We start from the raw sequence: 27,125 nt of genomic DNA on the forward strand, positions 1-27,125 counted from the left end.
GCAAACGCAAAAGGTGGTCGCAGACAACCAATTAAACCCTTATTCGAGGGGACTGCCAAAATAAATGTTTATAAAACTTTGTTCATTCAATCAAACCGAACAATTAAATACGATATTAAAAGGGTGATATTCCGGTTCAGTAACGATTACCGGATTTCGATTCGGGTCGGACCGGGCCGTATCTGATGAATTCAGAACACTTTCCTTCATGAGGATCGTTTCGTGCCGTCGCTGCGATCTGACCAAAAAAGAAAATTAAAGTTGTTACGATTCGATTCCATCGTCTCTCTCTCTCTCTCTGCTCCCATTTGTGATTTGTCAAACCCTTTTCTCTCTCGAAGTGCTGTCATGGTGCTTCCTCTCTTCCGGCGCTCTGCGATCACCCGCACTTCTTCGCTTCTCAGAGCTCGTCTTTTTGCTCCTGCCTCCGGATTCCATACTCGGTACGCTTTTTTTTGCTCACGCGTCTTCTCCCCCCCCTCTCTCTCTCTCTCGTCCCGCCTAAGTTTTGATGTTTCTCTTCCTTGTGCGATCCTTGGCAATTTGATAAGCGACCTAGTCTTCCAGTTGAATTTCAAAATTTGTTTTTTTCTCGTTTTTGAACAATCCGCCATTGACTTCTCGAAGTGCTTTTTAGTAGTTTAATTTTGGACGATATCAATTGGATTCTTTTTGCTGGAACCAATCAAACTAGTTTGTTTTCTGAAATGGCATTACGATGTTTATCTCTCCAGTCTGTGAGATGAAATTTCCATTTTATGTTACTCGCATCGAAGAGGAAGTGAGTGTCCTTCGAGTATCTGTTAATTCCAATACCTTTAGCTAGATAATCTTCTTGGTTGTTCAGTATTGGCACCAACTGGCTGCCAAGTTTTTGAAAATTATGAAGGATGAATTTTCCATCCTGTTTAACTGGCATTGTGGTTCTTAACAATATGCAAGTAATCAGCGTAGTCGTAGTCGTTGAGTATTCTGCAACGAGAAGCATCTGATAGATGTTGGATTATATGAATGGATTTCGGAAACGAAAAAGAAAAAAATATTGAACCGAAGTTGGTGTGATTTATTTAGCTATCCAATAATTTTGACCATGAACTTTCTGATACAGCTTTTCCAATGGACTATACCACTTGGACGACAAGATTGGTAGCAGTAACGGTGTGAGGTATGTGTTCCATACCACAAATCTTGGTAATTTAACATGGTTTCCGAAAAAGTTTACCTATATTGTTGTAAAATCAATATTTAGTTAAGAACAGCATTAACTGTCTATTCCAGTTCCTGTTTCATCGTTTTCTCTAGGTTTGGTTCTATCCCGTAGATTTTTCCTTTAAGATCTCTCTTTTTTGTTTGACGAGGAGTTTTTCTATACAATGATGACTTCCCCTTACCTTGAAAATTAAGGAAAAGGTTTTCTTTATATTGAAACCAGTGTGATCGTAGGCACTCAAGGTTATATTTAAATTGAAATTAAGATGGTTATGTAATTCTTTTCATTTGTTAATCCGTTTCTCACTAGTATCCACTGAGCTCGTTTCCTTTCTTTTTTTTTTTGGGAATAACTGGGGGGAATAGCTGTTTGTCCTTTTTCAGATTTTCTCTCATCTAAATTTTCAGGTCTGCTTCCATAGACATGATTACAAGAATGGATGATAGTCCTCCAAAGCCAATTGTAAGTTCAAAAGTTAGTAATGTTTTTTTTTAATTGACTTTCATTGATCCCTTGATCTCACATACACTGTTTTCTTGTAGTTGCGATTTGGCGTGCAAAACTTTTCATCAACAGGTATTCCTAGATTGTTATGTCATCTTATGGAATAACGATCTTCATAAAATGAATCTACAAAGCAATTTCATACTAGAATAACTAAACTAGTTGATTTGTGGGACTTTCATCTGATAAATTAACCTGCTGCAGTTGTAAAATTGTATTAGCCCCATTAAAGTTACCAAGACAAAAATATTAAGTGGGTGATAAGAATAATTGATGGCAACTTTCGCTTATCTTATAGGAAATGTTGGTTGATGCAGGTGCAAAAAACTTCCCATAGCACTATTTTCTCTGATGTTTTTGCTTCCATCATACTCTAATATATAGCGACTAGAGAGGCAACCGAATATACAAAATTGTTCCAGTAATTCATTTGTTTTTGGGTTGTAGGATCCACAACACAGATGGTTCTTGCAATGCCAGCGTTGTCTCCCACGATGGTAGGAAATTGGACTTCAATATTGTAAAAGAAACTTGGCCTCCATGCAAGAAGTCAGTGTTTTATGTTTTTGGGGTTTTGTAGAGTCATGGAAATGTTGTGAAATGGATGAAGAAAGAAGGTGACAAGGTGTGTTATTTCTAATTTCTGGTTGACAAAACTTCAGTCGACTTGTATGATGTTATTTTAGACTGATCACTATACAAGAAATACGATATAATATATTATATAGCTGACCCAAAAAAAAAATGTGGAAGTTCAGTAACAGGTATGAATTTTGGTTCATCCTGACAGGTAGAGGTGGGTGATGTACTATGTGAGATAGAGACAGACAAGGCCACTGTAGAATTTGAGAGTCAAGAGGAAGGGTAATTCTAAAAAATCCGGTTCATGATTTCTGTGTTTTGATTTATAGTTTTATTCCATTTTACCTTGGCAATTCATATGACTCATTACAAGTATATGCAAATGTCAATTGGCTTACAATGAAGCATGATCCTGTAGATTTCTGGCCAAGATTTTAGTCACTGAAGGATCAAAGGATATCCCTGTTAATGAACCGATTGCAATAATGGTAAGCACAATGGCTATCTTATTCATTTAAAGAAATCAAGTACGATCTCACAAAAGGTGATGCATGCATCGACCTACGCTCATTAGAAGTTCCTCTTTGTTTATCTAGTCTGGTTTTGGCCTCTTCATTTTCTTTTGTTTCCTGGGTTTACATCTTGGAAGAGTTAACGAATCAAAGAGATCTATGGTGTTTTGTTGTCAATATTTATGGTGGAAAAAATAACTCCAATCCTCATGCTGTTTCTTCTTAATATTACCTCATGTAATACTGAGTTTTCACGTCATGTCCCCTACATGATATTTGGTAGGGTTTATTAGGGTGTAGCGTATAGAGTTTAGGGTTTGGTCAACATATTTGCTTCATAAGTTTGATGGATACGAGTTTAACTTTCCCAGAAACTATATAATTGTAATTAAGGTTGAGGAGGAAGATGACATTCAAAACGTTCCTGCCACAGTAGAGGGTGGACAAGTTGGTAAAGAGGAAACATCAGCTCATCAAGAGATGAAACCTGACGAAAGCACACAACAAAAAAGTTCCAGTCAGCCCATTGCATCAGATCTTCCTCCACATGTCGTCTTAGAAATGCCAGCACTTTCTCCTACAATGGTATGAGATTCCATATTTTGTGCTAGCTTTTTGGAAGAGAAGGCATCCACTTGTATCCTGAGACCCTGAATCATTTATTTGTCAATTGATGTGCAGAACCAAGGTAACATTGCGAAATGGTGGAAAAAAGAGGGTGACAAGGTTAGTTTCTGGTGACCCAAGTCTGAAGAGTAGATTTGTGTAATTTCCACCACACGGAATCTGGTGATTATGCACTTGCGGACTTGCCTGTGTTGATTCTTCTCATTTCCTTGTCAACAGATTGAAGTGGGTGATGTCATAGGTGAGATCGAGACTGACAAAGCCACTCTGGAATTTGAATGCCTTGAAGAGGGGTATACTAAAAATCTTGTTGCCTTATTCCTATTAGCAATCACTTGGAGCATAAACAATATTTCTATTTCTAGGCAAACTGTTGATGCTCATTCTATATAGCATTCATAATCTGTGGATATCACTTCTTTTTGTTTGGATTAAGTGATACTATCACTGTTATAGTGTTTACTGATTTAAAGATTGATTACATATTTCTTAGTATGAGTAGGGGCTTCCTCAATAAAAAAAGATGTACCTGGACTGCTGCATTAGTATTTGATGAATGATCTTAATAGTAAAAGATTGATGGATGACTCTTGGTGTAGGTACTTGGCTAAGATTCTACTTCCTGAAGGTTCCAAGGATGTGGCGGTCGGAAAGCCGATTGCCCTTATAGTAAGTCTTTTAGTTCAAAAGTACACTGACTAAATTCTTGATGCCAGAAAATTGTTTTACTACTGGTTATTTAATCCATTTGTTAGCCGGTAATGCCTTTTGTGTATAAGTTGGTCGGCACTCTTCTAGTTAAATCTACGTTATATTGCCTGAAGTTAAGGTTATGCCTGCACAAAAAATCTTTGAAAATGCAATTGCTTGCAGATTGAGGGATATTAGATACTAATCCTTCTTCGTTGCAGGTTGAAGATGCTGAAAGTATTGAAGCCATCAAGTCTTCTTCCACAGGTGGTTCTGAGGTTGAGACAGTTAAAGAAGTCCCTCACAGTGTCGTAGATAAACCTACAGGGAGGAAAGCAGGTTTCACAAAGATCAGTCCTGCTGCAAAACTATTAATTTTAGAACATGGATTGGAGGCATCATCAATTGAGGCATCGGGTCCCTACGGTACATTACTGAAATCAGACGTTGTGGCCGCAATTGCTTCTGGCAAAGCTTCTAAATCATCTGCATCTACGAAAAAGAAACAACCATCAAAGGAAACCTTGTCCAAATCCTCCTCTACATCAAAGTCTCCTGTGACTCAGTCAGATAATTATGAAGATTTTCCCAATAGTCAAATTCGCAAGGTAGTTGAAATATTTATTGCTCTCTATGTGGAATGATAAATATTTCCTGTTGAAGCATTCTTCCTTAAGGGGAGCGTACTTTCTGTATTGATTATTGCTGTTAGGATCATAATGATATCTTGTCTTCTGTTTGACCTTTTCCACTTGGCAGATTATAGCAAAACGTTTATTGGAATCAAAACAGAAGATACCCCATTTATATTTACAATCAGGTTGGTGATTCACAACCTTTGTATTTTCCTTGTGTATTTATTTGCTGTTTAAGCATTTGCTTGTGTCTGCAGATGTAGTATTGGATCCTCTTCTTGCATTTAGAAAAGAACTTCAAGGTTTGTAGACTACATCCTTATCCCACACATCCTGGTAGTTGTTAACAGCCTGGGAGGCTCAGACTGAATTGTGCTTTCATGATCTGCAGAAAACCATGGTGTTAAAGTGTCTGTCAATGACATAGTTATCAAAGCAGTGGCAGTCGCACTGAGGAATGTACGACAAGCTAATGGTGAGAAATTATTTTCTCCTCGTAAATGATTCAGCAAAAAAATAACCATGGTTTGTTCCCATCCCTAGTTATGAGCTAGATTAAAACCTTAGTTCGTCCTCTTTAAGGAAATTCAGCTCCCATGTTGGATTTTACTTGCAATGCCTTTTGCCCCCATTGAGAGTAATTATTAAAGATGTTTTGAGATTGTAATACAGTATCATTCAATATGACTGATAATGCATGTTAGACTCGGTTTTAGTCTTTACGAGTAGGATATTTTCAGTTTGAGTTTGATGTAATGATTTGTAGATTGCAATCATGTGGTTGTTTTTTCTCTTTTGCTTGCTCAAGCCTTTGTTACGGTTGCTTAAAGTTCTCTTTCTCAATTACTGGCAGCTTTCTGGGATGCTGAGAAAGGAGATATTGTTATGTGTGACAGTGTTGACATATCCATTGCAGTTGCAACTGAGAAGGTATACTTGTGTCTTCGATTTTCTGATTACGTCAACAGTTTATCCCTCATCATCTTGGCATGTGTTGCAGGGTTTAATGACTCCAATTATCAAGAATGCAGACCAGAAATCTATTTCTGGTATTTCCTTAGAGGTAATTCTTATTCTCTCTGAAGTTTGACCAATATGGCAGGCTATAGAGGCTCACTTGTTTGATCAGTTCTTACCATATATCATGTGCTGTTTATCAATAGTTATATTAATTTTGATTTTTGAAATTGATCTGCGGTGCAGGTTAAGGAGCTGGCACAAAAGGCGCGGTCTGGAAAGCTTGCTCCTCATGAGTTCCAAGGAGGGACATTCAGGTATTCATTCTTTAAAGTTATTAAGCATCGTCTGAAATTATCAATTATGTGAAACTTTTCCTACTTACCGAGAAACCATACTTTATTGTTTTCCAGCATTTCAAATCTAGGAATGTATCCTGTGGACAGTTTCTGCGCAATCATTAACCCCCCTCAGGTAATCATAGCCCTGGAAATGCTCCCTAAATTACAGACTGAAGATTTAGTTTTGCTGTTTGTAATTTGTGTGGTGGAATATTTAGTTTAGCCTCTATAGAGACGCATATATGTTTTTGGATAATAAACTCCAGGACCGTCAATTGTCTTGCAGGCTGGAATACTAGCAATTGGTAGAGGAAATAAAGTGGTTGAGCCGGTTATGGGAATAGACGGTGAGATAGTAACATCCTTTTGGATATCCACCTTTGGTACACCAGTCTGATGAGTTTATGACATGTTTTTATCATTGTTTCAGGAATTGAGAAGCCTTCGGTTGTAACGAAGATGAATGTAACACTATCCGCTGATCATCGGATCTTTGATGGACAAGTTGGAGGTAATGCAACATTCATTAGTTTCTACTGCTATCATTCACTGTATTTATTTTTTGTTACTAATTGCTTTTTATGAAACCGGTTTCATTTCAGCTTCGTTTCTGTCTGAATTGCGTTCAAACTTTGAGGATATTCGAAGACTTCTTCTGTAAGAAGGTTCAACTGTTTATCAAATGGATCTTGGATTGCTACATAATAAACCTTGGAGTTGGAACCGACCCACGTGCACATCCAGAACTAGAACTGCTGCTATACAGGATGAGCTCTGATTACATGTTTCATTTTTTTCTATTTGGTTCCTACTACGAAAAAATGGGTTTGGTTTACAATCCGTCCTACAGATTGGTTCACAATTCTTCCTGAGGTATTTTTTGTTTGTCCAGTCTCATGAAAAAATAAATAACTTCAGCTGTCGATAACAAAACAGGTGAAAGTGAAATGATAAAAGGTCCTTTTACCTCTCATATCAGTATCATGGGTTTGAAGTTGAGCATTAGACAAAATTAATATTGAAATATCGGTAAAGTTTTTAAATTCAAAAATTACAAACTTTTGGATAATTTTATAGAGGTCCTCCGTAGTTCGGAGTAATGCGTTGCAAAATAGGGTTGTACTTAGTAATTTTTAAAAATGTTTTAGGATATAAAAGAAATATTCAAAACATAAAAAACAAATGTGTATATTATTGGGACAAGAAGAGAAAAAAGTATAAATGGGTTGCTATACTTGTAATTTTCAAAACTTCGGCCGGAGAAGAAAGAAATGAGCGGCTTCGCGGTTTCAAAACCGGAGCAGAGTCATCATCGTCTCTTCGATATCGCAAAGACGGCCATAATCAACATATTCGCACATCCTTATACCACTGTATCTAACACAAACAACAATCCCTCTTACTTTCAATTCCTTTTCCTTTACAAAGTCTCAACCTTTATGTCTCTCTCTCTCTCTCTCCGTGTTTTTTTTTTTAGGTTTGCGAGTTGTACTGTGGCGAAGCTCCTGACACCGACAAGTGGGAAGCTGCTCCGATTGGTCACTACATCGGAATTGGTATTACTACCATCCTTTTTTAACTTATATACTCAGTGTTAGATACTGTATAATATATCAGTACGGCCGAGTGATGGGGTTTGCTTTTTTAATTTTATTTTTTTGGGGGAATTAGACACATCGTCTTCTGGGATTTCTTCTGTACGAGAAGCTTGGGAGAGTCAGAGGAAGAATTACGATGTGGAGTTCTTTGAAGCTGATCCTTCCAAGGCTAGGCCTGCTCTGCTTTGTTTTATTCCATTGTGTATCAGCTAAATTTAAGTAATCTGGAGCTCATTTCTTAATTGTTGCTTCACTGGTGTTACAGGACGATCTTGAAACCCAGCTACAGAAGAAATTGGGGCAGGCTGATTTAGTTTCCTGTTGGCGCCATTTGCAGGTTTGAGATTTTGTCGTTTGTTTTCTCTGTGCCTATGGAATGTAGCAGAGCAAGGATGAGATGGTCTAAATTCCTTTTTTTAAGTAAATATTATTTTCTGTAGTTATGCTTTGAAACTGAGGAGAGTGCGAGAAGACTCCTAACTAATGTAGCATGTTTACTGAAACCTGGGGGTTATTTTTTCGGTATTACTCCTGACTCGTCCACTATATGGTAATGAGGTTTTCCTATCTATTATTGTGTCTTAGCATGAATGCCTGTTGTGCTCTTCTGCTGTCCTTGTTAATTTCTCTTTTCCAAATGAATCTTGTGCCAGTTTGTGTGCTAATTGTATATTAGAGAAGATTGTCTGGTGTTAATCCCTTTCATGTCACTCTACTGGTGTATGAAAACTTATCACAAAATACCTGCCACCGAGTTTGATGTGTGTACTGTCAAGTGTATGTTTAGTATTAAATTATACATGAGAAATCATCTCAATTGATTGGAAGGGTGTATGTTTGTCTTTTGAGTACCTATATTGTGTGGAACTGTTTTAGAATGGGTAATTTTTATTTGTTCTAATGTTTCCTCTGTCGATTGATAAAAAGATTTTCAGTTCATCAAGTTCAACATTTGACTGCCTATATATTTTGTGCTCCTTAACATTCTCGTCAAACAGGGCAAAGTACCAGAAAAATGTTGAAGCATACCACAACAGGAGCGGTACAAAGCCTAATATTTTCCCCAACTACATTCGGTCTGAAAGTTACGTGATCACTTTCGAATTGGAGGAAGAAAAGTGAGCATTCTTTTTCTGAGAAAACTTCATTTTGCCATATATATTAGTTCCTTTTCTGAACTTGGGCTTTTTGCCTTCTTTTAGATTTCCGCTGTTTGGAAAGAAGTACCAGTTGAAATTTTCTGGTGAAAATGCTTCTGAAGACCATTGCTTAGTTCACTTCCCAAGCTTAATCAGGTGGGTTCTCGTGCACTATGATATTACCTATTTGTTCAGCAAAGCGTAGCACTAATGGGATGATATGGCATTACCACATCAACAATGTGCACTTGTTTACCTTGGGGATTCTAATTATTCTTAAACATCTTACGTAAATTAGATCTTTATTGCACTCGTGACATTGCTTCTAGTTGAGCTACAAATGACGTCAAATATGTACGTAACATTCGATTTACAATCTTCTTCTTTTTTGTTTTTGGTATCTTTTATTCAGGTTAGCAAGGGAGGCTGGCCTTGAGTATGTGGAGATTCAAAGTTTAACAGATTTTTATGATGATAACAGGTTAGAAATTCTTACATATAGTGGTTTCTTTCTAAGGCTGTAGTACATAGCTGATTCTGATCATTGTCAGAGCCCACACTGGAAGTTTGCTGATGAATGCTGGCCCGAACTTAGTTGACCCTAGGGGAAAACTTCTTCCACGAGCATTAGATTTGTTAGGTAACCTTGTCATCATCTTATGCCATCTTATCTTATCTAATCTCCAGTTTCAACACTTTTCTTAGATACTTATCTATCCTTATTTTCACAGGGCTGTATGCAACATTCATATTTCAAAAGCCTGACCCAGATCTTGAACCTCCTCTAACAACCCCTGTACCTTTTGAGGTTTCCAATAATCATGATGAGGCAAGTCCTACTACTTTCTACTTCCCTGTTACTTGACAAAAAGATTCTGGCTATGGCTTTAGTATATAGACTGCATGACTAGAAAAACTATGCTTTAGTTATTAACACAACTGTTGCCTTAATCTCCAGCTCCTTTCCCGGATTTTATTATATTTGGTCCATTTAAAATCGTTCTTCACGATCTGTGCAGAGAGAATTGCCGGTAAACACTGACACAAGTGCGGAAGATTCATCACAAGGACTAGGGAAGATTAGTGAACAGAAAGGAATATTGGGACCAGGCCCTGCTGATTTACGTTTTTCTGAAGCAATGTGATACCCCTTTTTCTTTATGAACACTAATGCTTTGGTCATGATGTAACATTAAGTGGTTTTTAAACAACACAGATCTGGTTTTGCTACAATATCAAATCACATTATCTTTACATATTTAAAGAAAAACATTGACTCAGTTCTCCAAATGATTTCCATCGATATTCAACAACAATAGCACATTGATATCTTTGCTCCATGATCTGATACGCAATGACCAACAGATTTAACTCTTGCAACACAGCTGGATTTTATTATTTTGGAAACAAGAACCGACCACTCTCCCTCAGAGAAAAAAAATCCATTACCGTTGCAATTAACTTCAGTCGGAATCAGAGTCATGCCTCCTCTTTTTATCCTTCTTCTCTTTCTTGGGCTTCTTTCTCTCATCTGAATCACGAGTGCGTCGCTTCTCATGTCTTTCGCGTTTTTCACGCCTATCATGCCTCTCTTCCTTATCTCTCTTTGAAGGTTTCCTTTCCTCATGCCTATCTTTCTTCTGGTCCCTCTCAACATCATCCGGTGCATCTTCAACAGCTTTGACCCCAAATGTTTCTGCTGGCAAACCTGCTGGCTCTGCGTCTTCTTTCTGAGAGGATGCAAGGGTGCTGGGATCTTCCCAAGGTCGTGGTGCTCTGTACAAGGTTGCATTAAAAATGTGAGAAGAAAAACAAAAGTAAACTAACAAGTACGAATGCATGAAGCGACCAAAAATATTAACAGACTTAAAAAAGTAGAGATCATCACACAGAAAAAAAAAAAAGAACTTACTTTGCATAGCCAAGGCCGTGAACCCACACTGCATCAGCATTTCCTGCACCCAAGTCCTCAGCTGTAGAACCCCTCTTCACAAGTTCAGTAAACTCTTGCTTGTCAAGGCGATTGCCTTGTGGTCTTGTAGAGGACTTTGGTGCCAAGCCAAGAGCCTCCCTCATGGCCTGTTCCTCTTGTTCCTTAACTCTTTGAATCTCCTCTTTCATAGCATCCGTATCAGAACCCTTTTGCTTTTTATCTCTAGCATACCAGTGAAGATCTTTACCTGTTCAGTTGTTGTATGTGTAAAATGAATGTCAGTCAAAACTCCCTAAACTTCAATCAATTTCCAAAAATCCAAAAGCAAGAAAGGATAGTAAAATCATGATAAAATACACACAGATTCCTCACAGAGAAAAGCAGAAGGTAGCGAAGATATCAAAAGGAGTAACTTAACGATTGACTAGTTCAGTGTCATAAGATAAAGTACCTTTTTGCCATCTTCCAACAGGGGCTTTGATACTGTGACCCAAATAATTCTCCCTGTACTTATCAGCCTTCACTTCATCCCAACTGAATTCTGCACATTTTAATAAACATATTCACAATTAGTAATACAGTCTCTCCATTATGCATAATCAATATAAGCAACTCATGTTCTTCATCTTAATTTAAAACCAAAATACCATATAGGGCAACAATGAGGATCCCAATCGATTAACTACATCTTATGAAAAAAATTTAGCTTCTCCCACAAACCTCAAACCCCTAGATCATTCATTAAAAACCCTCCAAAATCAAAATCAAATTAAAGAAATAGCAAAGAACTTGAGATGAATGTACATAGAAACCCTAAAATTGAAAACTTGATATCAGATCTTGTAAATAGAAGCGAAATCCAAAACAAATAAATAACGAAAACTTACGATCTCGACCACCACGAACACCACCCCTCGTCGGATGATACATCGAAATCCCCAGAAAGTTACAACCTTTGAATTTGCGAAACTAAGGCTTGAGAACTTGATGATTACGAATTTCTCAGATTCTGGTTCAATTAAAAGAAAAAAACATTGAAGACGGTGACTTTTTTAAAAAAAAAAAAAAAAAAAATTGATGGGCCAGATTGGGCTTTCCAGCCCATTGAGGGGTAATTAATAGAGACAAAAACTAGAAAAGACAACACATGTGACACGTGTCGATACACAAAGGAGGAGAAGTGGAGAGAAGTGACCACCAGACAATTGTATCTATCTACCTACTAAGTAAGGCAAAGAAGCCTAATCCAAACCACCGATTCAAAACCCTAAAAGACGGTGGAACAATGGCTGAAGCTCAAGACCGTTCTCATGGCTCTGATTCATCATCTCCGACCCTAAAGTTTCCTCCTTTCGTCACCAACTTGTTCCCTTTTCTCAAACCTAAGCCTGCTACTGATGCCAGTGGTGTTTCTAAACACATGGCAGTCTCCGGCGACAAGGAGCCTCAGAAGTCGTCGACTTACGAAGCTGTCTCTTTCCCTTACAATCCACCCAAAAGCGCAGAGCCGATTAAGTTTGAAGCTGAGCCCAGCTCCGGCAGGACTTCCAACTCCGTCATCCTTTGGCAGGTGATTTTGATGACAGATGTGTACTTCATTTAGGGCTTTCTTTAGATAAATTGTGAATTGAGGTTTGGTGAGAGCTGAGAGGTGATTTGTTATGTGGGGAGCAATGTGAATGGTAGGGACCATGGCTGATTCAAGGCAGATGCTCTCATAATTATGACTCTATGCGTGGCTCAGATTAACGCGTCCTGTTTACTTGAAACAATTCTGCCTTTTTTCTTTTCCAATAGGCAAAAGTTGATATCCTTGATTTGCAAAAGTTGATTTAGTTTTCAGTGTTTCATTGAATGTTGAAAAATGTTTGCAGTTTTTGTTATGATTCTGTGTCTTTTAAGTTCTACCAGCTGTATGCATTAGAATGCTTTAAGATGACCTTTAACAATTTAGCTGGTTGATGCCTCATTTGTGTGGGTTATTGGAGATTGGTTGGAGTAGCATGCTATTTGGTTTGTGCTTCTTTTCAATTGTGTTCCTAACTATTCCACAGTGTGATCAGTTTTCCCAATGGATTGCAAGGTTGTTATTAAGCAGAGCGTCAATGGCTAGCTTGATAATTTAATAGCATGACTTTGGTACCTGCACCTGTAAATGTTTAGGTTGTGGTGTGCTTTATTTGTTCTGATGCTGTTCAATTCCTGCAAAAAGCTGAATTATTCCCTAAAACTGTTTCAGGTATATGCACTTGGAGGGTTTCTTGTCCTGAAATGGGCCTGGGCGAGATGGAATAAGAGGAACGAGAGAAGTGGCAAGAAGGACGACACGACGGGTAATGATGATCAACCTTCTCCTAAAGAAGATGATGACGATCAATCTTCTGATGGGGATGAAAACTAGTCATATTGCGTGAACACGATGAAATGTTGCCCATGTTGGTTCTGTATAGCAAAATACACCGAAAACTTTTAAGGGTGAAGATTTCTTATTTTCCATTGTATGTACTTGAGTCTTGAGTTTCATCTCTTTCTGTAAGGAATATAATTCTCCTACGCTCAAAAAAAGAAAAGAAACAAAAAAAGCTCCCTTTTCTTTTTTTTTTTGCTTTTCTGGACAAATCTCTTTCTTGTTTTGTGTTCTAGAGATATGGTTGCACAGTATCATTGGCTTCCGGCTTGTGATAATCGTTTTGCACACATTGGCCTGTTGAATAACATAAATTGATCATATGAACGCACAAACTTAATCAATAAACGGGACTTCATACATTATCAACGACCAAGATGATCCTATGGGGTTACAGAGTTATGAATCAAATACACAAGTTTTGCATCTCTCTTTTACAGTATTTTGAGTTTTTGACGTTGTTTCTGCCAAGTCCATACAAAGCTGACATAGCCTACAAACAGTGTATACAAACAACACTCTAAAATGACCAATAACGGTATGCAGGTTTGATCACAACCATCCAGCAGAATCATACTCGCCTAAATAAGCCATCATCTGAACCACCAGTAGGAGGCAGCCCAATCGGGCGGGTGTAATAAGGAGTCGAATACAATTCTCTACTACTTTGAACTGAATCGGGATACAAGCTTCTACTAGGATTCACGGGAGTATATATACTTGCTCGTCTATCTAAGCTGAAGCTAGTAGAGGATACTTGGTTACCTTCAAAACCAGATGTTCCACCAGAGATTGCACCGCCTGAAACTCTTGGTGTACCTTTATAAAGTCTGAATCCTGGAACATCAACCATCGGTGGACCATCGGCCCTGAAGCTGGACCATAGTTTTGGTCCACCGATGTACGGGGTGGTCAAAAGTCGGTCATCCACTGACAAAGGAGGACTAGTATCTACTTGGCTTTGGAAGCCAGCATTTAGAAGATTTCCAGGTACTAGGGCAATGTCTCGCTCAGGCATATGGGTAACAAAAGCTTTCTGAGAACTTGAAGCTAGAAAATTATTCCTATTTGACGCATCAGATGGAATAACAGTGGGTACACGGAAAAGTCCAGCACAGTCAACAGGAAACTCTAACATGGAAGCAGGGAGAGATGGTTTAGTACTAAATGCTGGTTCTATTGGTAGTGTGTATGTGTTCGTATATGAACCTGGTGTTGAAGGATATGAGCTTTCAGGTTTTCTGATATGTAGGCTATTGACTTTCTCTTGCAGAGATAACTTAGCTTGCTTTAGAGCGGTGAGTACAGTTTCACAAGTATCAGCCTTCTCCTCTTTCCGCGGAACTAATGGATACTCTACTTTCTGGATAGTAGTGGTAGTACTGTAAAAGGAACCACCTCTCGAGTTTGGTTGTGTTACAGGAGGTGACCTAATAGTTGATGAAGAGTGCTCATTGATACCTTTACTGCTCTGTGAACGGGAATACTCACTTTTAGGGCTCTCAGAAATTTGTTTTCCTTTGTCTCCAGAAGGGTAAGCATCTTGTTCCACAGATCTGGAACCGCAACTTTTGCAACACTTATCAGGTGATGTTACTGAATTATCAGGCGAACCATGCGACAAAGTTTCAGACGGTTCCCTAAAGTCAACTTCATTGGCTATAGACCTTGTATCACGGAGTGAGGGGACTACCATAGAATCTTGAAGCTGAGCCTGGGCCATTTCCCCATTACTTTCATCCGTCACATCTGAATGATTTCCTACATCACATAAATCCTGCAAGATAGGGCAAGAAATGTTAATCAGGATGAACTCACTGAAATTTTTTGGTCTGTTTGCTAACTTTACTTGATGTGTGTATGACCGAGACTTAATTTTATTGGACCTTATTCATTTTTGTGAACTAAAGAATTAAAGATAATGTCTTCAAGAACAAGATGGTTATAAGAGAGTAAATACAAAGAAGAAGGAATGCAAACAATTTCCATAACTTTTTACCACAATGGAAAGACAGATAAAAAAACTCAATGTATTCTCATGCATTTTCGTGATGGATGCTAAGCTAGTGCATCAAATGCAGAAAAGGTGAAATATATGCACAATTATCATGAACTCCCTTTTAAACATTTTGAAGTTTTGATTCATATAAGCATGAAAATATCATAATCACAACTGATGTTGTAGTTTACATATAAGATCCCTCAAACATTATTAAGAGGTCAAAAAATTGAGACATAGGGCATACCAGGGCAGATGATTTTTTCTCTCTGAACTTTGTCTCCCATTCCCTTTGAGTCTCTTCCATATCTTCAAAAGACCCGATAACCTGGGCACGATTCTCTAACGCTCTCTCCAAGTTGATGTCCATACTGTTATCCTTGTCTAAACCGTTTGAATTTGACAACTTGTTCAAACTTTCGTCTCCCTTCACAGCAGTTACATCAACCACGGTTTGGGATGCTTCTTCACTCGTTTGAGGAAGAACATCAGTGCGAACTCCATTTTCTTGAAAGTCAACTGAGTTTCCATCTCTCTTGTAATCTTCAGATGCAATTCTGAAAAGTACAAAAATGTTGGTTATATAATACACAACATATACAAGCAAGTTTTACAATAGCTTTACCAATAAGTCCATCAGGCCAATATATGATGTATATAGCAGGAGATAACAAAAAAAACCTTCAATCTCAAATCTCTAAGGAAATGCTTGCACAATATGGTTTTTGATTGGCAAGCACACAATGATAGCTACTCATCACTGAACAGCTAAAGATAACAAACAGACCTAGATTCACTGCGTCTTATTTGCCGACAAGATCTTCCTTGTCGGTGTCTCGGTGAGGAAAAATAAGGAGACTCGAAACCTCTAAGATGTCTCCTATTCCGGTTCTCCTTGATCTTGTCAAAAGAAGCCGGTTCCCTCCTGCGACCTTTCCAGGATAAACTTTTGCCAAACACTAGAAAAGAAATAAAAACTCCAAAACTGAGAGTTTGCTCGATCTCATTAAACCCTCCCACCAAATTCAATATAACTTCAGAAAAAAACTTAGCTCCAGTCAGATAGAACTCTAACCCGAATTGGTCTGAGAGTAGCATTCATGATCAGAGTTGGAACCATCATAATCATCAGAGACATCAGTGTATCCATTTTCTTCCAAGATCGCAAGAACTTCAGCAGTTGCCTGTTCAGCCTTTTTTCTCTGTAAAGATACAATCTTTAGCTGTTCCTCTAGCTCTGCTACCTAAAAAAAGATCAAGACAAGACATAAGCTCAAACAAAAAAGAACTTCACAGGCAAAACACAAATAAGCATCAATATGATGTAAAAGAAAAAGGAACACAAACTTTATCAGCGAGTCCATCAAGCTTAGCTCTAGCACTCTTGGAAACAGCTCTTTCAGCAAGTAAACGAGCACGAAGAAATTCAATAGTCACTAAAGTAGGATCTCGTGCGTCTGAATCAATAGACCTACTATTATACAATGCACCAAAAACCAAACATCAACTCCTAATAACAGATCAAAAACCACCTTCCAAATGTGATTCGATTCAGAAGAAGAAAAAAAAGACAGAAACTATACATATGATGATGATGAACAAAGTTGTCTTGATGCGCCATCTCACACACCAAAGAAGACCCAAAAAAAAGAAAAGATCTTTTAAGAGAAGAGCCTGCGGTGTGAAGGCGTCTCTCTCTCTCTCTCTATTAGCTTAATCAATCAACTAACACAAGTCAATGAAGAAGATAAAGTTTTGTTTTAATTTTTAATTAAAATAATTATCACTCTTCTCATTGGTTATAATTATTTACTAATTTTTTAATTTAATACTTTCGTTGTAGTAGACAAAAAAAAAAAAGTAAAAATCATTTTTTTTTTTTACTTTTTGGCCATATTATTTACAATTATTTAAAATATATATATATATATATATAAAAGAAAAAAAGAAGAGAGCGGACGCGAAAAAGAAAATGAAATAGAGTTTAATTGGCATCTTTAGGTTACAGAGAGAGAGAGAGAGAGAGAGAGAGGGATAATTATTTTTTTCTCTTTCAATCCTTCTTTCTTCTTCTCTATCTTTTTTGTTTTTGGGGAGCTAAGCTAAAATACATATATACAGAGAGAAATCGCCGATATAAAAAATCCAACTTTTGGTTTCTTCTTTTTTTAGCACCGGCGAAATCTCTCTCTCTCATCCTTCTTCTTCTTTCTCTCTTCTCTCTCTCTCTCTCTCTCACTAGTGTTGTTGTTTTACAATACAGCTTTGGGCTCCTCTCTCTCTCTCTCTCTCTCTCTCTCTCTCTCTTCTACAGGTTTCCACCACCACCTCCGCCTTGTTTTTGATTCTGTTTTTCTGGGTTTACTTCGGATTGACGAAACCCTAAGTTTGATTTTTGTTTATCAGAAGAAGAAGCCTTTCCATTGGTTTTGGTTTCCTCCCCTCCTCAGCTGCTGCGCTCTTTTGATTTTTTTTTTTGTTTTTTTTTTCGAGGCCTTATCTCTTTTTTTTTGGGTGACGACGGGAAGGGGGGAGGGGGAATCTGGAGTTTGGGGGATTAAAAAGGGAAGGTTACTCTTATGCGATTCTTCTGGATAACTTGATGCCGCAGGATCACGCATCGTGGGATCGGAAAGAGCTCTTGAGGCAGAGGAAACACGATAGGCCTGAACCATCTTCTTTTGATTCGCCTTTTCGATGGAGGGATTCTCCTTCTTCTACTCCTTCTTCTCACCATGTTCCCCGCGAGTTTTCTCGCTGGGGATCTGGTGACTTCCGCCGGCCTTCTTCTTCTTCTTCTTCTTCTTGTAAGTCCCCTCTCTCTCTTTCTCTTTTTTTTTTTCTTCTCTCTCTAATTAGGGCGTTGATTCCGCCGGCTCCGTTTTTGGTAGATTCTATTTCTATGGATTTTGTTAGATATTTACTTTTCCCTTTTTTTTAAAAAATAAAGGGCTTGTTGATTTAGAGGCGAATCCTCGTTTCTTAGATTGAGTTTAGGTTTTTTTTTTTGGGAGCATTACCCCAGCTCTGAGGATTGACAGGAAGTGATTTGATGATGTTACTATTGAAAGGAGCAATTTTTAATACTCAGGTAGATATAGTTTGATAGCGAGAGGACTTTTGTAGCTTCAATTGTGTTTTTTGTAATCTCTAAACAAATAAAAGAGCCTAACAGCGTGGAGTTCTCTTAGTTTTCGTTTTACATGTTATAGATTTGGATGGAGATAAGTCATAATCTTGCAGTTTTGAAACCCCTGTGTGAGCTTTGTTGCATTTTTTTTATTTTGTCTACTAAAATTGATTTCTCGTTTGGATGATCCTCAGTTTTGACTGACTTTTGGAGAATCTTATACTACATGTTTTGCCAGCAGTAAAAGGACAAATTTAATTTTGTGGAGAGATGCCTTTTTTTTTTAGTTTTGCAAGTTATATATTTGGATGTACATAGGTCTTGCTTTAGTTTTTGATTCTCATATTCCTTTTTCTTCAAATTTTTTTTTTTTTTTCTGAAGGTCATGGTAAGCAGGGTGGACGGCACCAGTTTGCGGAGGAGAGTAGTCATGGATACACATCTTCTCGGTCCAGTGCCCGTATTTTTGACAATGATTACTATAGGCCATCTGCATCACGTGGAGACTGGAGATATACCAGGAATTGCAGGGATGATAGAGTTTCTGTAAGCCAGAAGGAATGGAAATGCAATACATGGGAGATGAGCAACGGATCTTCTAGAAGTTTTGAGAGGCCATTTGGTATTAGAAATGGTCGGAGGTCAGTTGATGAAAGGCCGCTACACGCTTCTGATACTCATACTACTGCCGTGAACTCTTTCGATCCAACCAACTCTGCTCATCAGCCGGACCCTATGGCCTATACCCCAGTACGGTCACTTAAGTTTAAAAGTGAGCAGAAATTTTCAGATCAAAGGCTATCACTTCCTTCAGATCCCCATTCTGACTGTGTTAGCTTGTTTGAACGGCCATCTTCGGAGAACAATTATGGCAATAAGGTTTGTTCTCCAGCAAAGCAATGCAACGATTTGATGTATGGTCGAAGGATAGCTAATGATAATTCATTAGATCCCCCAATCCTCAATGCAGAGCTGGAGGGGTCTTGGGAACAGCCTCATCTGAAAGACCCGCAAGAAGATAATAGGTTACATGGTATCAGTGATTTAGACGGTGCTAGGAAATGTGCAAAGGAGAGTGCTCTGGGAGCGATTGGGAAACTTCCACTGTGGAACAGTTCGGGGAGTTTTGCATCTCAGAGTTCCGGTTTTAGTCATTCAAGTAGCTTAAAAAGCTTGGGGGCTGTTGACTCCAGTGATCGGAAGACTGAGGCTCTTCCTAAAACTGTTACTGTGACTCAATCTTCTTCAGGAGATGCTACTGCCTGTGCCACAACTACTCATCTTTCTGAGGAGATGAGTTCTAGAAAGAAACAACGTCTCGGGTGGGGTGAGGGCCTTGCAAAATATGAGAAAAAGAGAGTTGATGTTAACACAAATGAAGATGGAACAACATTGTTGGAGAACGGTTCAGAGGAACTGCATTCTTTGAACAAAAATATTGCTGATAAAAGTCCTACAGCAGCCACTGTTCCAGATTATGGTTCACCTACAACTCCATCCTCTGTAGCTTGCAGTTCATCACCAGGTATGGTACAGTTTGTTAATGTTTCCCTCTGCATGCTATTCTCAACTTTGTTTTATTTGGAGTTACCTGCATTGCTTTCCTATTACTTGGAGTTCTTCCATCATGTATCTGTTCTTGTAGACACTGATTTCCCTTTCTCTTTCTACCATGTTTTCCACTTGTTTTTGTATACATTCACTCCATATCTTCTCCAGGGGACAATGTAACTTACTTTTGTTTTTGTGTGTGTCTCCAGGGTTTGCAGATAAATCATCTGCGAAGGCGGCTATAGCTGGTTGTGATGTCAGTGACATGTGCCGTTCACCTAGTCCCGTGTCTAGTTTTCACCTTGAACAATTTCCAATCAATATAGAGGAGCTCGATAACATCTTAATGGAACGTTTTGGCTGTTTGCTCAATGAGTTGCTTTGCACTGATGATCCTGGTACAGGGGATTCCAGTTCTGTCCAATTGACATCAATGAACAGATTACTTTCCTGGAAAAGTGAAATTTTGAAAGCTGTGGAGATGACTGAATCGGAAATTGATCTCCTTGAAAACAAACATAGGGCACTAAAGCTTGAAGGTGAAAGACACTGCCATGTTGTTGGACCCAGTTCACACTTTTGTGAGGGAGATGCAAATGTGCCCAAGGAGAAGGAAGCTTCTTGTATTTTAGGTCCTAAGGTAGCAGCTCCCTCTGTTGCTGAAACACTGGTGAGATCTCCTGTTCATCAGTCCGGTTTAGCCAAGGTTCCTGTGGATGTTTTTGAAGATAATCCTGGAGAAGTTAAATCCCTATCCCAATCTTTTGCCACTGTCGAAAGCAATGAAGATTTACTGCCCATGACGTCTATGAAGGCAGCTGCTTCTTCCAAAGAGATTAACACACCTGCTTTTGTCAGTCAGGAAACTATTGAGCTCTCTGCTGCTGCTGATAGCATGGCCTCCAATGAGGACTTACTCTGTGCTACGTTGTATTCTTCCAATAAGAAATATGCCTGTGAATCTTCTGGAGTATTCAATGAATTGCTTCCAAGAAATTTCTGTTCGTTTGATGACTCAAGATTCCCTAGCATATGTCAGACGCAGTTTGATTCTCATGTCAAAGAAAAAATTGCAGATAGGGTAGAGCTTTTGCGAGCTCGGGAGAAAATTTTGCTCCTTCAGTTTAAAGCGTTTCAGCTCTCATGGAAGAAAGATTTGCATCAGCTAGCGTCAACAAAGTACCAATCAAAGTCTAGCAAAAAAACAGAACTATATCCGAATGCAAAAAATGGAGGATATCTGAAGCTTCCCCAACCTGTACGCCTGAGGTTCTCTTCTTCAGGTAAAGTTTTCAAATCTCTTTTTCTCTCTTCTATCTACTCTGGTACTTTATGCTTTTTGTGGTTTGTCTTTGTCTGAGATAAAATTTGGCTTTTATATTGTCATAGTAAGGTGTCAGTCTTGGTATGTCCTTCTGTAGAATAGTTAACTCTGTTTAATTTTTCTCGCTTTTCCTGAGGTAAATACTGACTCAGTTGTAAGGACTTGAAATGTGTGATTTGTCAAGGGCGTGAATTCTTGAGAGAAAACATCTACAATTTGGGATAATGATCAAATTTGATGTCTTTTTTTCATCAAATTTTGAAGCTAATAACTGTTTTACTCTACATGTGCAGCTCCAAGAAGGGATAGTGTAGTCCCCACAACTGAACTTGTAAGTTATATGGAAAAGCTACTTCCGGGTACCCATCTAAAGCCTATTAGAGACATTTTGAGAATGCCTGCTATGATTTTGGATGAGAAAGAGAGGGTGATGTCGAGGTTTATCTCTAGCAATGGACTGGTTGAAGATCCATGTGACGTTGAGAAGGAAAGAACAATGATTAATCCTTGGACCTCAGAGGAGAAAGAGATATTTCTCAAAATGCTAGCATTGCATGGGAAGGATTTCAAGAAGATTGCTTCATATCTTAAACAAAAGACAACTGCGGACTGTATTGATTACTACTACAAAAATCACAAGTCTGATTGTTTTGGGAAAATAAAGAAGCAGCGTGCTTATGGTAAGGAAGGGAAGCATACCTACATGTTGGCGCCACGGAAAAAGTGGAAACGTGAAATGGGGGCTGCCTCTCTTGATCTTTTAGGGGCTGTCTCCGTTGTAGCAGCAAACGCGGGAAAGGATGCACCAACAAGGCCGATCACTTCCAAAAGGATCACCCTTAGAGGTTGCAGCAGTTCTAATTCATTGCAGCACGATGGAAATAACTCTGAAGGTTGCTCCTACAGTTTTGATTTCCCTCGTAAGAGAACTGTTGGTGCAGATGTTTTAGCTGTTGGTCCTTTGTCATCAGAGCAAATAAATTCTTGTTTAAGGACTTCCGTGAGCTCGAGAGAGAGGTGTATGGATCATCTGAAGTTTAACCCTGTTGTGAAGAAACCTCGGATATCTCATACTCTACATAATGAGAACAGCAATGAAGAAGATGACTCATGTTCGGAAGAGAGCTGTGGGGAAACGGGTCCTATTCATTGGACAGATGATGAGAGGTCTGCCTTTATACAGGGGTTTTCGTTATTTGGCAAGAATTTTGCTTCAATATCGAGGTATGTCGGATCAAGGTCTCCGGATCAGTGTAGGGTTTTTTTTAGCAAAGTTCGGAAATGTCTTGGGTTGGAATTTATACAGTCTGGATCTGGAAATGTAAGCACATCTGTAAGTGTTGATAATGGCAATGAGGGTGGTGGAAGCGATTTGGAAGATCCTTGTCCTATAGAGAGTAACTCTGGCATATGCACAAAGATGGATATGAATTCTCCTACATCACCTTTTAATATGAATCAGGATGGTGCTAATCATTCAGGCTCTGCAAATGTGAAAGCCGACCTTAGTAGATCAGAGCAAGAGAATGGGTTGACATATATGCAAGACGGTAGTAATCCCGTGAACAATGCATATATCAATGGTGGTTTACCGGGTCTAATTTCAGAATCTTGCAGAGATTTGGTAGACATTAATACTGTTGAGAGCCAGTCTCAGGCTGCCGGGAAAAGCAAGAGCAATGACCTACTGTCAATGGAAATTGATGAAGGAGTGTTAACATCTGTTGCTGTATATTCTGAGCCATTGTATTGTGGCCTAAGTGTTCTTTCCAATGTTATTGTGGAAACCCCTGCAGAAAGCTCACGAAAGGGCTCAGGAGATCAAGGCTCTGCAATCCCTAAACTTAGTTCAAAGAATCAGGATGGAGTGATGCAAGCTGCAAATAAAACCAAAAATTCTGGCCTTGAACCTGAAAGTGCACCTTCAGGTTTCAAGTACCCTGAGTGTCTGCACCATGTTCCGATTGAGGTGTGTACAGAAAACCCTATAGGTGTCAGTGTACGACGAGGAAATCCAAATTGCCATACAGAGGGCAAATCTGGACATTCTCTTGTTGGACAAGCTGTCGAAACACATGACTTGGGTTGGCAGTCTTCCAAGGACAATCTGGAATTCGATCGGCAACTTCAGGTGATAGGAGATGTAAACCCTGAGCAGAATGGTCATCTAAATGCAAACTATGCGGAATCTTGTCAAATTCCCCAGAGATCAGTCATCCAAGTTCCGAGCAGGATAAGTAGGTCAAAATCTGATTTGATTGTGAAAGCCCAACGTACAGGTGAAGGTTTCTCACTCAACAAATGTACTAGTTCAGCTCCTAATCCTCTGGCAGTATCCCATAAAGAGGGCAGATCTGGTCATAGCAGGAGCCATTCGTTTAGTTTGTCTGATACTGAGAGACTCGATAAGAATGGTGATGTGAAGCTGTTTGGTACAGTACTTACTGCTGATGAGAATGGAATAAAACAAAAACACAATCCTTGTGGAAGTGTCAGGTCATCATCAACCTTGAGCAGAGACCATGATACAAGACATCATTGCATTAATCAGCAACACCTTCAGAATGTTCCTATTACGAGCTACGGTTTTTGGGATGGCAACAGAATTCAAACCGGGCTCACATCTTTGCCGGAGTCAGCCAAGTTGCTTGCAAGTTGCCCTGAAGCATTTTCCTCGCATCTTAAGCAGCAAGTTGGTAAAGAGATTCGGCTGGATGTTAATGGTGGTGGAATTTTGAGCTTTGGGAAGCTTAACGAAGATAGAGCAGAGGCCTCAAGTGCTAAGGATGGAGGTAACATAGGAGGGGTAAATGGTGTAGCAGAGGCAGCCACGTGATTTAAAAGCTTCTTAGGGTCATGATTAGTTTGTTTTGGAGGATTGGCATATTCTTTGTTTTGTCCATCCTATCTGTATTATATCTCTTTTAACATCTTTTTTTTTTTTTTTAATTTAGAATGTCAGTTAATATAGGCAACTTTTTTTTTGGGTTCAGCTTAAGTTAGGTGCCTGCAGAAAAAATTCATAGCTGATGTTTGTATTTGTAATATTGCTGATAATAACAGAGTCTAAGAGCTAGGCTTAGCTCTCTGTATGTTTTTCAAGAAGGATAACACTTGATGAACAAGCATGTCTAATGTTGTACAGTGAAAGATTAATTCAACTTAACTTGCAGGAGGTAGACTTTTTTCTTGTGCCTCGGAGCTTGTTTGGAGAATTGTTGGTAGTGGAGCTACAATTTTTACTACCTGCAGAATGGTAAGGACATGAACAATCGGATGGTTTAGATATAAGGACTAAGAGATCTGGTAAAAAGCTTGTCAACTTTTGTAAAGACACTAATAGACCACTGAGGCTTAAGTATGATCTAGATGAGTTACCTTATTAATGTTCAACAGGTTAAGTAGCTCCACTTGATGAGCATGCAGATGATATCCACAATCCCCAGGAACAGGCTGATTTGGCCTTCTGTATCCCCTGCGATATACTCAGCCATAGTGCATTTATTAATTCAATATTATTACGACATTTGTCATAACAGATTATCGCATCTAGTTTACAGACCAATCTACACTCCACATGAACTACTTAACTACCTATCAGATTACATTGTACTACATTTGTTAGCTTGGATATTGTTTGACTTAATATAGAAAACGTATTGGAAAATATAAGTAGGAAGAAAAGTGATCCGAGTTCGTACCCATCTTCGGCAAAGGCCGCAGCATCATCTACAAGATCTGTATCAAAGCACTTTGGTTGTCCGCCAGCAACATAAAGAGGGTCCCCTGCACTTTGATCAGAACGTAAGCCACCTGTTTCTAAGGTTCATGTTTGCTGACTTACACTGATATCCTATTAACATTATGTGTAGCAACAGTCTTCCTAGACTATGCAATAAGCAACTCATGTCCTAGACTGTAACTATATGTATATAGCTCATAATTATAACTTGTTGAATCATCAAGTGGGAGTAAGGCATTTTTATCTACCAAAACATGATTCCAACCCTTTCTATTCAGTTGTTCCACCACAACTGCCTAGTTGATAAATAACTAAGCTGCAAGAAAATATCTGTTGTTTATAACGAGGGACTATATATCCAAAAACCACACAAAATACCAGCTCAAAACGTGTGGCAGACCAGAAGGAAACAGAAGTTTTTACCTACCAAGGGATGTCCAATGTATGCAAGATGAATCCGGATCTGATGTGGTCTTCCAGATTGTATATCTACCTGTTTTGGAATAAAAACAGGTGATTGTGAAGAAATTCGTTTTGGTTTTTACTATCTCATACGCTTTCTGCATTATCCCTCTGTGACATATGACATTAGAAATAAGATAGAACAGACGAAAACCTTGACTAGGGTGCAATTATTTTGCCTGTCCCTCGCCAGAACAGCTAATTTGCTGAAAGCAGGTTTGCCTGACGAAAACAAAAAAAAAGGCGCTATATAGTGAGAACAAATCATAATTAGTGTGGATTATTCTGTCACTCTAGCTAATGGTAGAAGATAGTAGATCTAACCTTCCGGAGAAGCAACATATAATCCTTTTGCGACCCCAGGATATCGAACCACTCCGATAGGCTGTTGGATTACTACCTTCAAAATGTAAACAAAGAAGGATCATGTCCACTGACGCTATTTCAGTAGCATATTTAGGTATATTCATAGCATTTGAAAATGAATTCTCAGCAAAAACAATAATATGGCCTTGCCTCATCTTCTTCAATTATACCATCTGCCAGTGCTCGATATATCTTTGTAAGTTTTCTTCCGGTTCCACAATCTTGATCCAAGTTACTGTAAGAATAAAAAAAATAGTTCCTGAGAACGTAGTGAGAAAAGTATACATATAAGACCAAGAATCTTTCAAGAATGAGCTGGGACAAAAAGTAAGCCAGATATAATGTTTGAACTTACCCGGACCCGACAAGAGATGTTCCCTCAGCAAAATAAGCTGCCAGTTTCGTTTTTGCAAGCTTTGTCTTTGCGCAGAGAAGTATACCTGAAAAAAGAATCCATCCACTCAAACAAATGTAGAGATGCTTTCCCAATGTTAACTGAGAAATCTAGTGAAAGAGTGCAAAATTTATGAAGGTGCAGAGAATACACTAGCATCTTAGTTGGGCAAATGAAATAGTCTATACAACTAACCTGATGTTCCTCTACCTAGTCGATGTACAGGGACAGGGTGTAATTCACGTGCACCGGTGGAAGAATCTTTTTTACCAAACCACCAATGCAACTGCGTCAACAAAGTCCGTTGCTGGAAAAGTCCTCCTGGCAATACTTGAAGTCCAGAAGGCTTGTTCAAAGCGATCTGCATCATATGAAATCCACCAAATACACACACTGACACACATCACTCGTTTGTTGGGGACAAAGTTAAGAGAAAAAAAACGATATTTATTACAATACCAAATTTAAACAACTTGACAAGATTTTTCTATGTTTTTGTTCAGAGCAAGGAGGTTACCAAATCATCGTCTTCATACAAAATATCTAGCGAGTAAGGCGTGTCAGGTTCCTTCCAAGGAAGCCTATGGTAAACTAACTTCGAACCACTCCTGAGGTAGAAACAAAGATGAAACACCTTTACAAAAAGCTAAACAATTTGTAATTGTTCAAATCAATGTACTAGTAAAACTGAACCTAAGAACTGTGTTTGGATCTTTCACAACTTCCCCATCGATTTGTATCTGCAAAAACGTTTCGTATAAGAAATAAAATTACACAATTCTCCAGAATCAAGCATGACAAAAATGTGTTATAAAGAGCAAACCTGTCCGTTTTGAATTCGTTGAATCCACCTGAAAACAAAAAAAACAAAAAAGAATTTAAAAGAATGAAACGTGAAAACGGTATTGTAGACTAGTAGGGGAAGAAGATTGGAACCCTAGCAGTGGAGCTGAGCTCTTGTACTTGGTGAAATAGAATTCTGACACCGTCATTAACTCTGTATACAACAACAAAAAAAAAAA

General features: G+C 38.6%; 7 protein-coding genes across 9 annotated transcripts in view; 4 read left to right on the forward strand and 3 right to left on the reverse strand.

The window, feature by feature from the left end:
- Positions 183-7,031, forward strand: LOC104791471 (dihydrolipoyllysine-residue acetyltransferase component 1 of pyruvate dehydrogenase complex, mitochondrial). The gene is made up of 23 exons (XM_010517372.2): positions 183-443; positions 1,109-1,165; positions 1,618-1,672; positions 1,753-1,786; positions 2,162-2,211; positions 2,295-2,339; positions 2,505-2,578; positions 2,715-2,784; positions 3,202-3,393; positions 3,490-3,534; positions 3,655-3,728; positions 4,035-4,104; positions 4,347-4,733; positions 4,885-4,945; positions 5,018-5,062; positions 5,152-5,235; positions 5,614-5,690; positions 5,761-5,823; positions 5,964-6,034; positions 6,131-6,191; positions 6,345-6,405; positions 6,489-6,569; positions 6,661-7,031. Exons 1-23 carry the CDS (start codon positions 349-351, stop codon positions 6,717-6,719), a joined length of 1,911 nt encoding a protein of 636 aa, XP_010515674.1. The 5' UTR covers positions 183-348; the 3' UTR covers positions 6,720-7,031.
- Positions 7,261-10,075, forward strand: LOC104791473 (mRNA cap guanine-N7 methyltransferase 2). Its single transcript, XM_010517374.2, has 11 exons — positions 7,261-7,431; positions 7,536-7,614; positions 7,730-7,824; positions 7,922-7,993; positions 8,097-8,206; positions 8,655-8,774; positions 8,859-8,951; positions 9,208-9,276; positions 9,347-9,435; positions 9,527-9,624; positions 9,815-10,075. The coding sequence occupies exons 1-11, from the start codon at positions 7,330-7,332 to the stop codon at positions 9,938-9,940; spliced, it is 1,053 nt and encodes a 350-aa protein (XP_010515676.1). The 5' UTR covers positions 7,261-7,329; the 3' UTR covers positions 9,941-10,075.
- LOC104791472 (multiple myeloma tumor-associated protein 2 homolog) lies at positions 9,983-11,750 on the reverse strand. The gene is made up of 4 exons (XM_010517373.2): positions 11,616-11,750; positions 11,180-11,269; positions 10,708-10,975; positions 9,983-10,571 (listed from the first exon to the last, which is right to left on the reverse strand). Exons 1-4 carry the CDS (start codon positions 11,656-11,658, stop codon positions 10,259-10,261), a joined length of 714 nt encoding a protein of 237 aa, XP_010515675.1. The 5' UTR covers positions 11,659-11,750; the 3' UTR covers positions 9,983-10,258.
- On the forward strand, positions 11,929-13,327 carry LOC104791475. The gene is made up of 2 exons (XM_010517375.1): positions 11,929-12,298; positions 12,968-13,327. The coding sequence occupies exons 1-2, from the start codon at positions 12,014-12,016 to the stop codon at positions 13,127-13,129; spliced, it is 447 nt and encodes a 148-aa protein (XP_010515677.1). The 5' UTR covers positions 11,929-12,013; the 3' UTR covers positions 13,130-13,327.
- LOC104791476 lies at positions 13,472-16,845 on the reverse strand. Of its 2 annotated transcripts, none has more exons than XM_010517377.2 (6): positions 16,718-16,845; positions 16,482-16,605; positions 16,210-16,378; positions 15,922-16,093; positions 15,382-15,691; positions 13,472-14,912 (listed from the first exon to the last, which is right to left on the reverse strand). In XM_010517377.2, exons 1-6 carry the CDS (start codon positions 16,753-16,755, stop codon positions 13,707-13,709), a joined length of 2,019 nt encoding a protein of 672 aa, XP_010515679.1. In that variant the 5' UTR covers positions 16,756-16,845; the 3' UTR covers positions 13,472-13,706. The 2 variants fall into 2 exon arrangements, with proteins under 2 accessions (XP_010515679.1, XP_010515678.1); XM_010517376.2 differs by having other exon boundaries at positions 16,482-16,608.
- LOC104715571 lies at positions 17,177-24,314 on the forward strand. Its single transcript, XM_010517382.2, has 5 exons — positions 17,177-17,448; positions 17,541-17,941; positions 18,647-19,789; positions 20,025-21,098; positions 21,433-24,314. The coding sequence occupies exons 2-5, from the start codon at positions 17,737-17,739 to the stop codon at positions 23,973-23,975; spliced, it is 4,965 nt and encodes a 1,654-aa protein (XP_010515684.1). The 5' UTR covers positions 17,177-17,448; positions 17,541-17,736; the 3' UTR covers positions 23,976-24,314.
- The window catches only part of LOC104791477 (RNA pseudouridine synthase 5), a 3,639-nt gene continuing 582 nt past the window's right edge, over positions 24,069-27,125 (reverse strand). The window contains exons 2-14 of one of the 2 annotated variants that reach the window (XM_010517379.2): positions 27,040-27,100; positions 26,927-26,954; positions 26,797-26,843; positions 26,621-26,711; positions 26,299-26,464; positions 26,065-26,149; positions 25,860-25,944; positions 25,668-25,743; positions 25,498-25,565; positions 25,305-25,374; positions 24,841-24,925; positions 24,518-24,614; positions 24,069-24,385 (exon numbers count right to left, since the gene is read on the reverse strand). In XM_010517379.2, coding sequence (XP_010515681.1) covers positions 24,302-24,385; positions 24,518-24,614; positions 24,841-24,925; positions 25,305-25,374; positions 25,498-25,565; positions 25,668-25,743; positions 25,860-25,944; positions 26,065-26,149; positions 26,299-26,464; positions 26,621-26,711; positions 26,797-26,843; positions 26,927-26,954; positions 27,040-27,100 — 1,043 coding nt within the window. In that variant the 3' untranslated portion in view covers positions 24,069-24,301. Of the gene's footprint in view, positions 24,386-24,517; positions 24,615-24,840; positions 24,926-25,304; positions 25,375-25,497; positions 25,566-25,667; positions 25,744-25,859; positions 25,945-26,064; positions 26,150-26,298; positions 26,465-26,620; positions 26,712-26,796; positions 26,844-26,926; positions 26,955-27,039; positions 27,101-27,125 lie in introns of those variants that run through there. The other variant, XM_010517380.2, reaches the window with a different exon arrangement.

The sequence above is a fragment of the Camelina sativa genome, chromosome 6 (genome assembly GCF_000633955.1).
Source record: "Camelina sativa cultivar DH55 chromosome 6, Cs, whole genome shotgun sequence".
Taxonomy (NCBI): domain Eukaryota; kingdom Viridiplantae; phylum Streptophyta; class Magnoliopsida; order Brassicales; family Brassicaceae; genus Camelina; species Camelina sativa.

Coding starts and splice junctions, on each gene's coding strand:
- LOC104715571 (XM_010517382.2), top strand. CDS start 17,737: ATGCCGCAGGATCACGCATCGTGGGATCGGAAAGAGCTCTTGAGGCAG. Junction 17,942..18,646: donor TTCTTCTTCTTCTTCTTCTT/GTAAGTCCCCTC, acceptor TTTTTTCTGAAG/GTCATGGTAAGCAGGGTGGA. Junction 19,790..20,024: donor AGCTTGCAGTTCATCACCAG/GTATGGTACAGT, acceptor GTGTGTCTCCAG/GGTTTGCAGATAAATCATCT.
- LOC104791475 (XM_010517375.1), top strand. CDS start 12,014: ATGGCTGAAGCTCAAGACCGTTCTCATGGCTCTGATTCATCATCTCCG. Junction 12,299..12,967: donor ACTCCGTCATCCTTTGGCAG/GTGATTTTGATG, acceptor AAACTGTTTCAG/GTATATGCACTTGGAGGGTT.
- LOC104791473 (XM_010517374.2), top strand. CDS start 7,330: ATGAGCGGCTTCGCGGTTTCAAAACCGGAGCAGAGTCATCATCGTCTC. Junction 8,775..8,858: donor TTCGAATTGGAGGAAGAAAA/GTGAGCATTCTT, acceptor GCCTTCTTTTAG/ATTTCCGCTGTTTGGAAAGA. Junction 9,277..9,346: donor GATTTTTATGATGATAACAG/GTTAGAAATTCT, acceptor GATCATTGTCAG/AGCCCACACTGGAAGTTTGC.
- LOC104791471 (XM_010517372.2), top strand. CDS start 349: ATGGTGCTTCCTCTCTTCCGGCGCTCTGCGATCACCCGCACTTCTTCG. Junction 4,946..5,017: donor CCATTTATATTTACAATCAG/GTTGGTGATTCA, acceptor TTGTGTCTGCAG/ATGTAGTATTGGATCCTCTT. Junction 6,570..6,660: donor CTTTGATGGACAAGTTGGAG/GTAATGCAACAT, acceptor GTTTCATTTCAG/CTTCGTTTCTGTCTGAATTG.
- LOC104791472 (XM_010517373.2), bottom strand. CDS start 11,658: ATGTATCATCCGACGAGGGGTGGTGTTCGTGGTGGTCGAGATC. Junction 11,270..11,615: donor TGTTCGTGGTGGTCGAGATC/GTAAGTTTTCGT, acceptor TAAAATGTGCAG/AATTCAGTTGGGATGAAGTG. Junction 10,572..10,707: donor CACGGCCTTGGCTATGCAAA/GTAAGTTCTTTT, acceptor AACCTTGTACAG/AGCACCACGACCTTGGGAAG.
- LOC104791476 (XM_010517376.2), bottom strand. CDS start 16,755: ATGGCGCATCAAGACAACTTTGTTCATCATCATCATAT. Junction 16,094..16,209: donor CTACTCTCAGACCAATTCGG/GTTAGAGTTCTA, acceptor TTTCTTTTCTAG/TGTTTGGCAAAAGTTTATCC. Junction 14,913..15,381: donor AGAAAAAATCATCTGCCCTG/GTATGCCCTATG, acceptor CCTATCTTGCAG/GATTTATGTGATGTAGGAAA.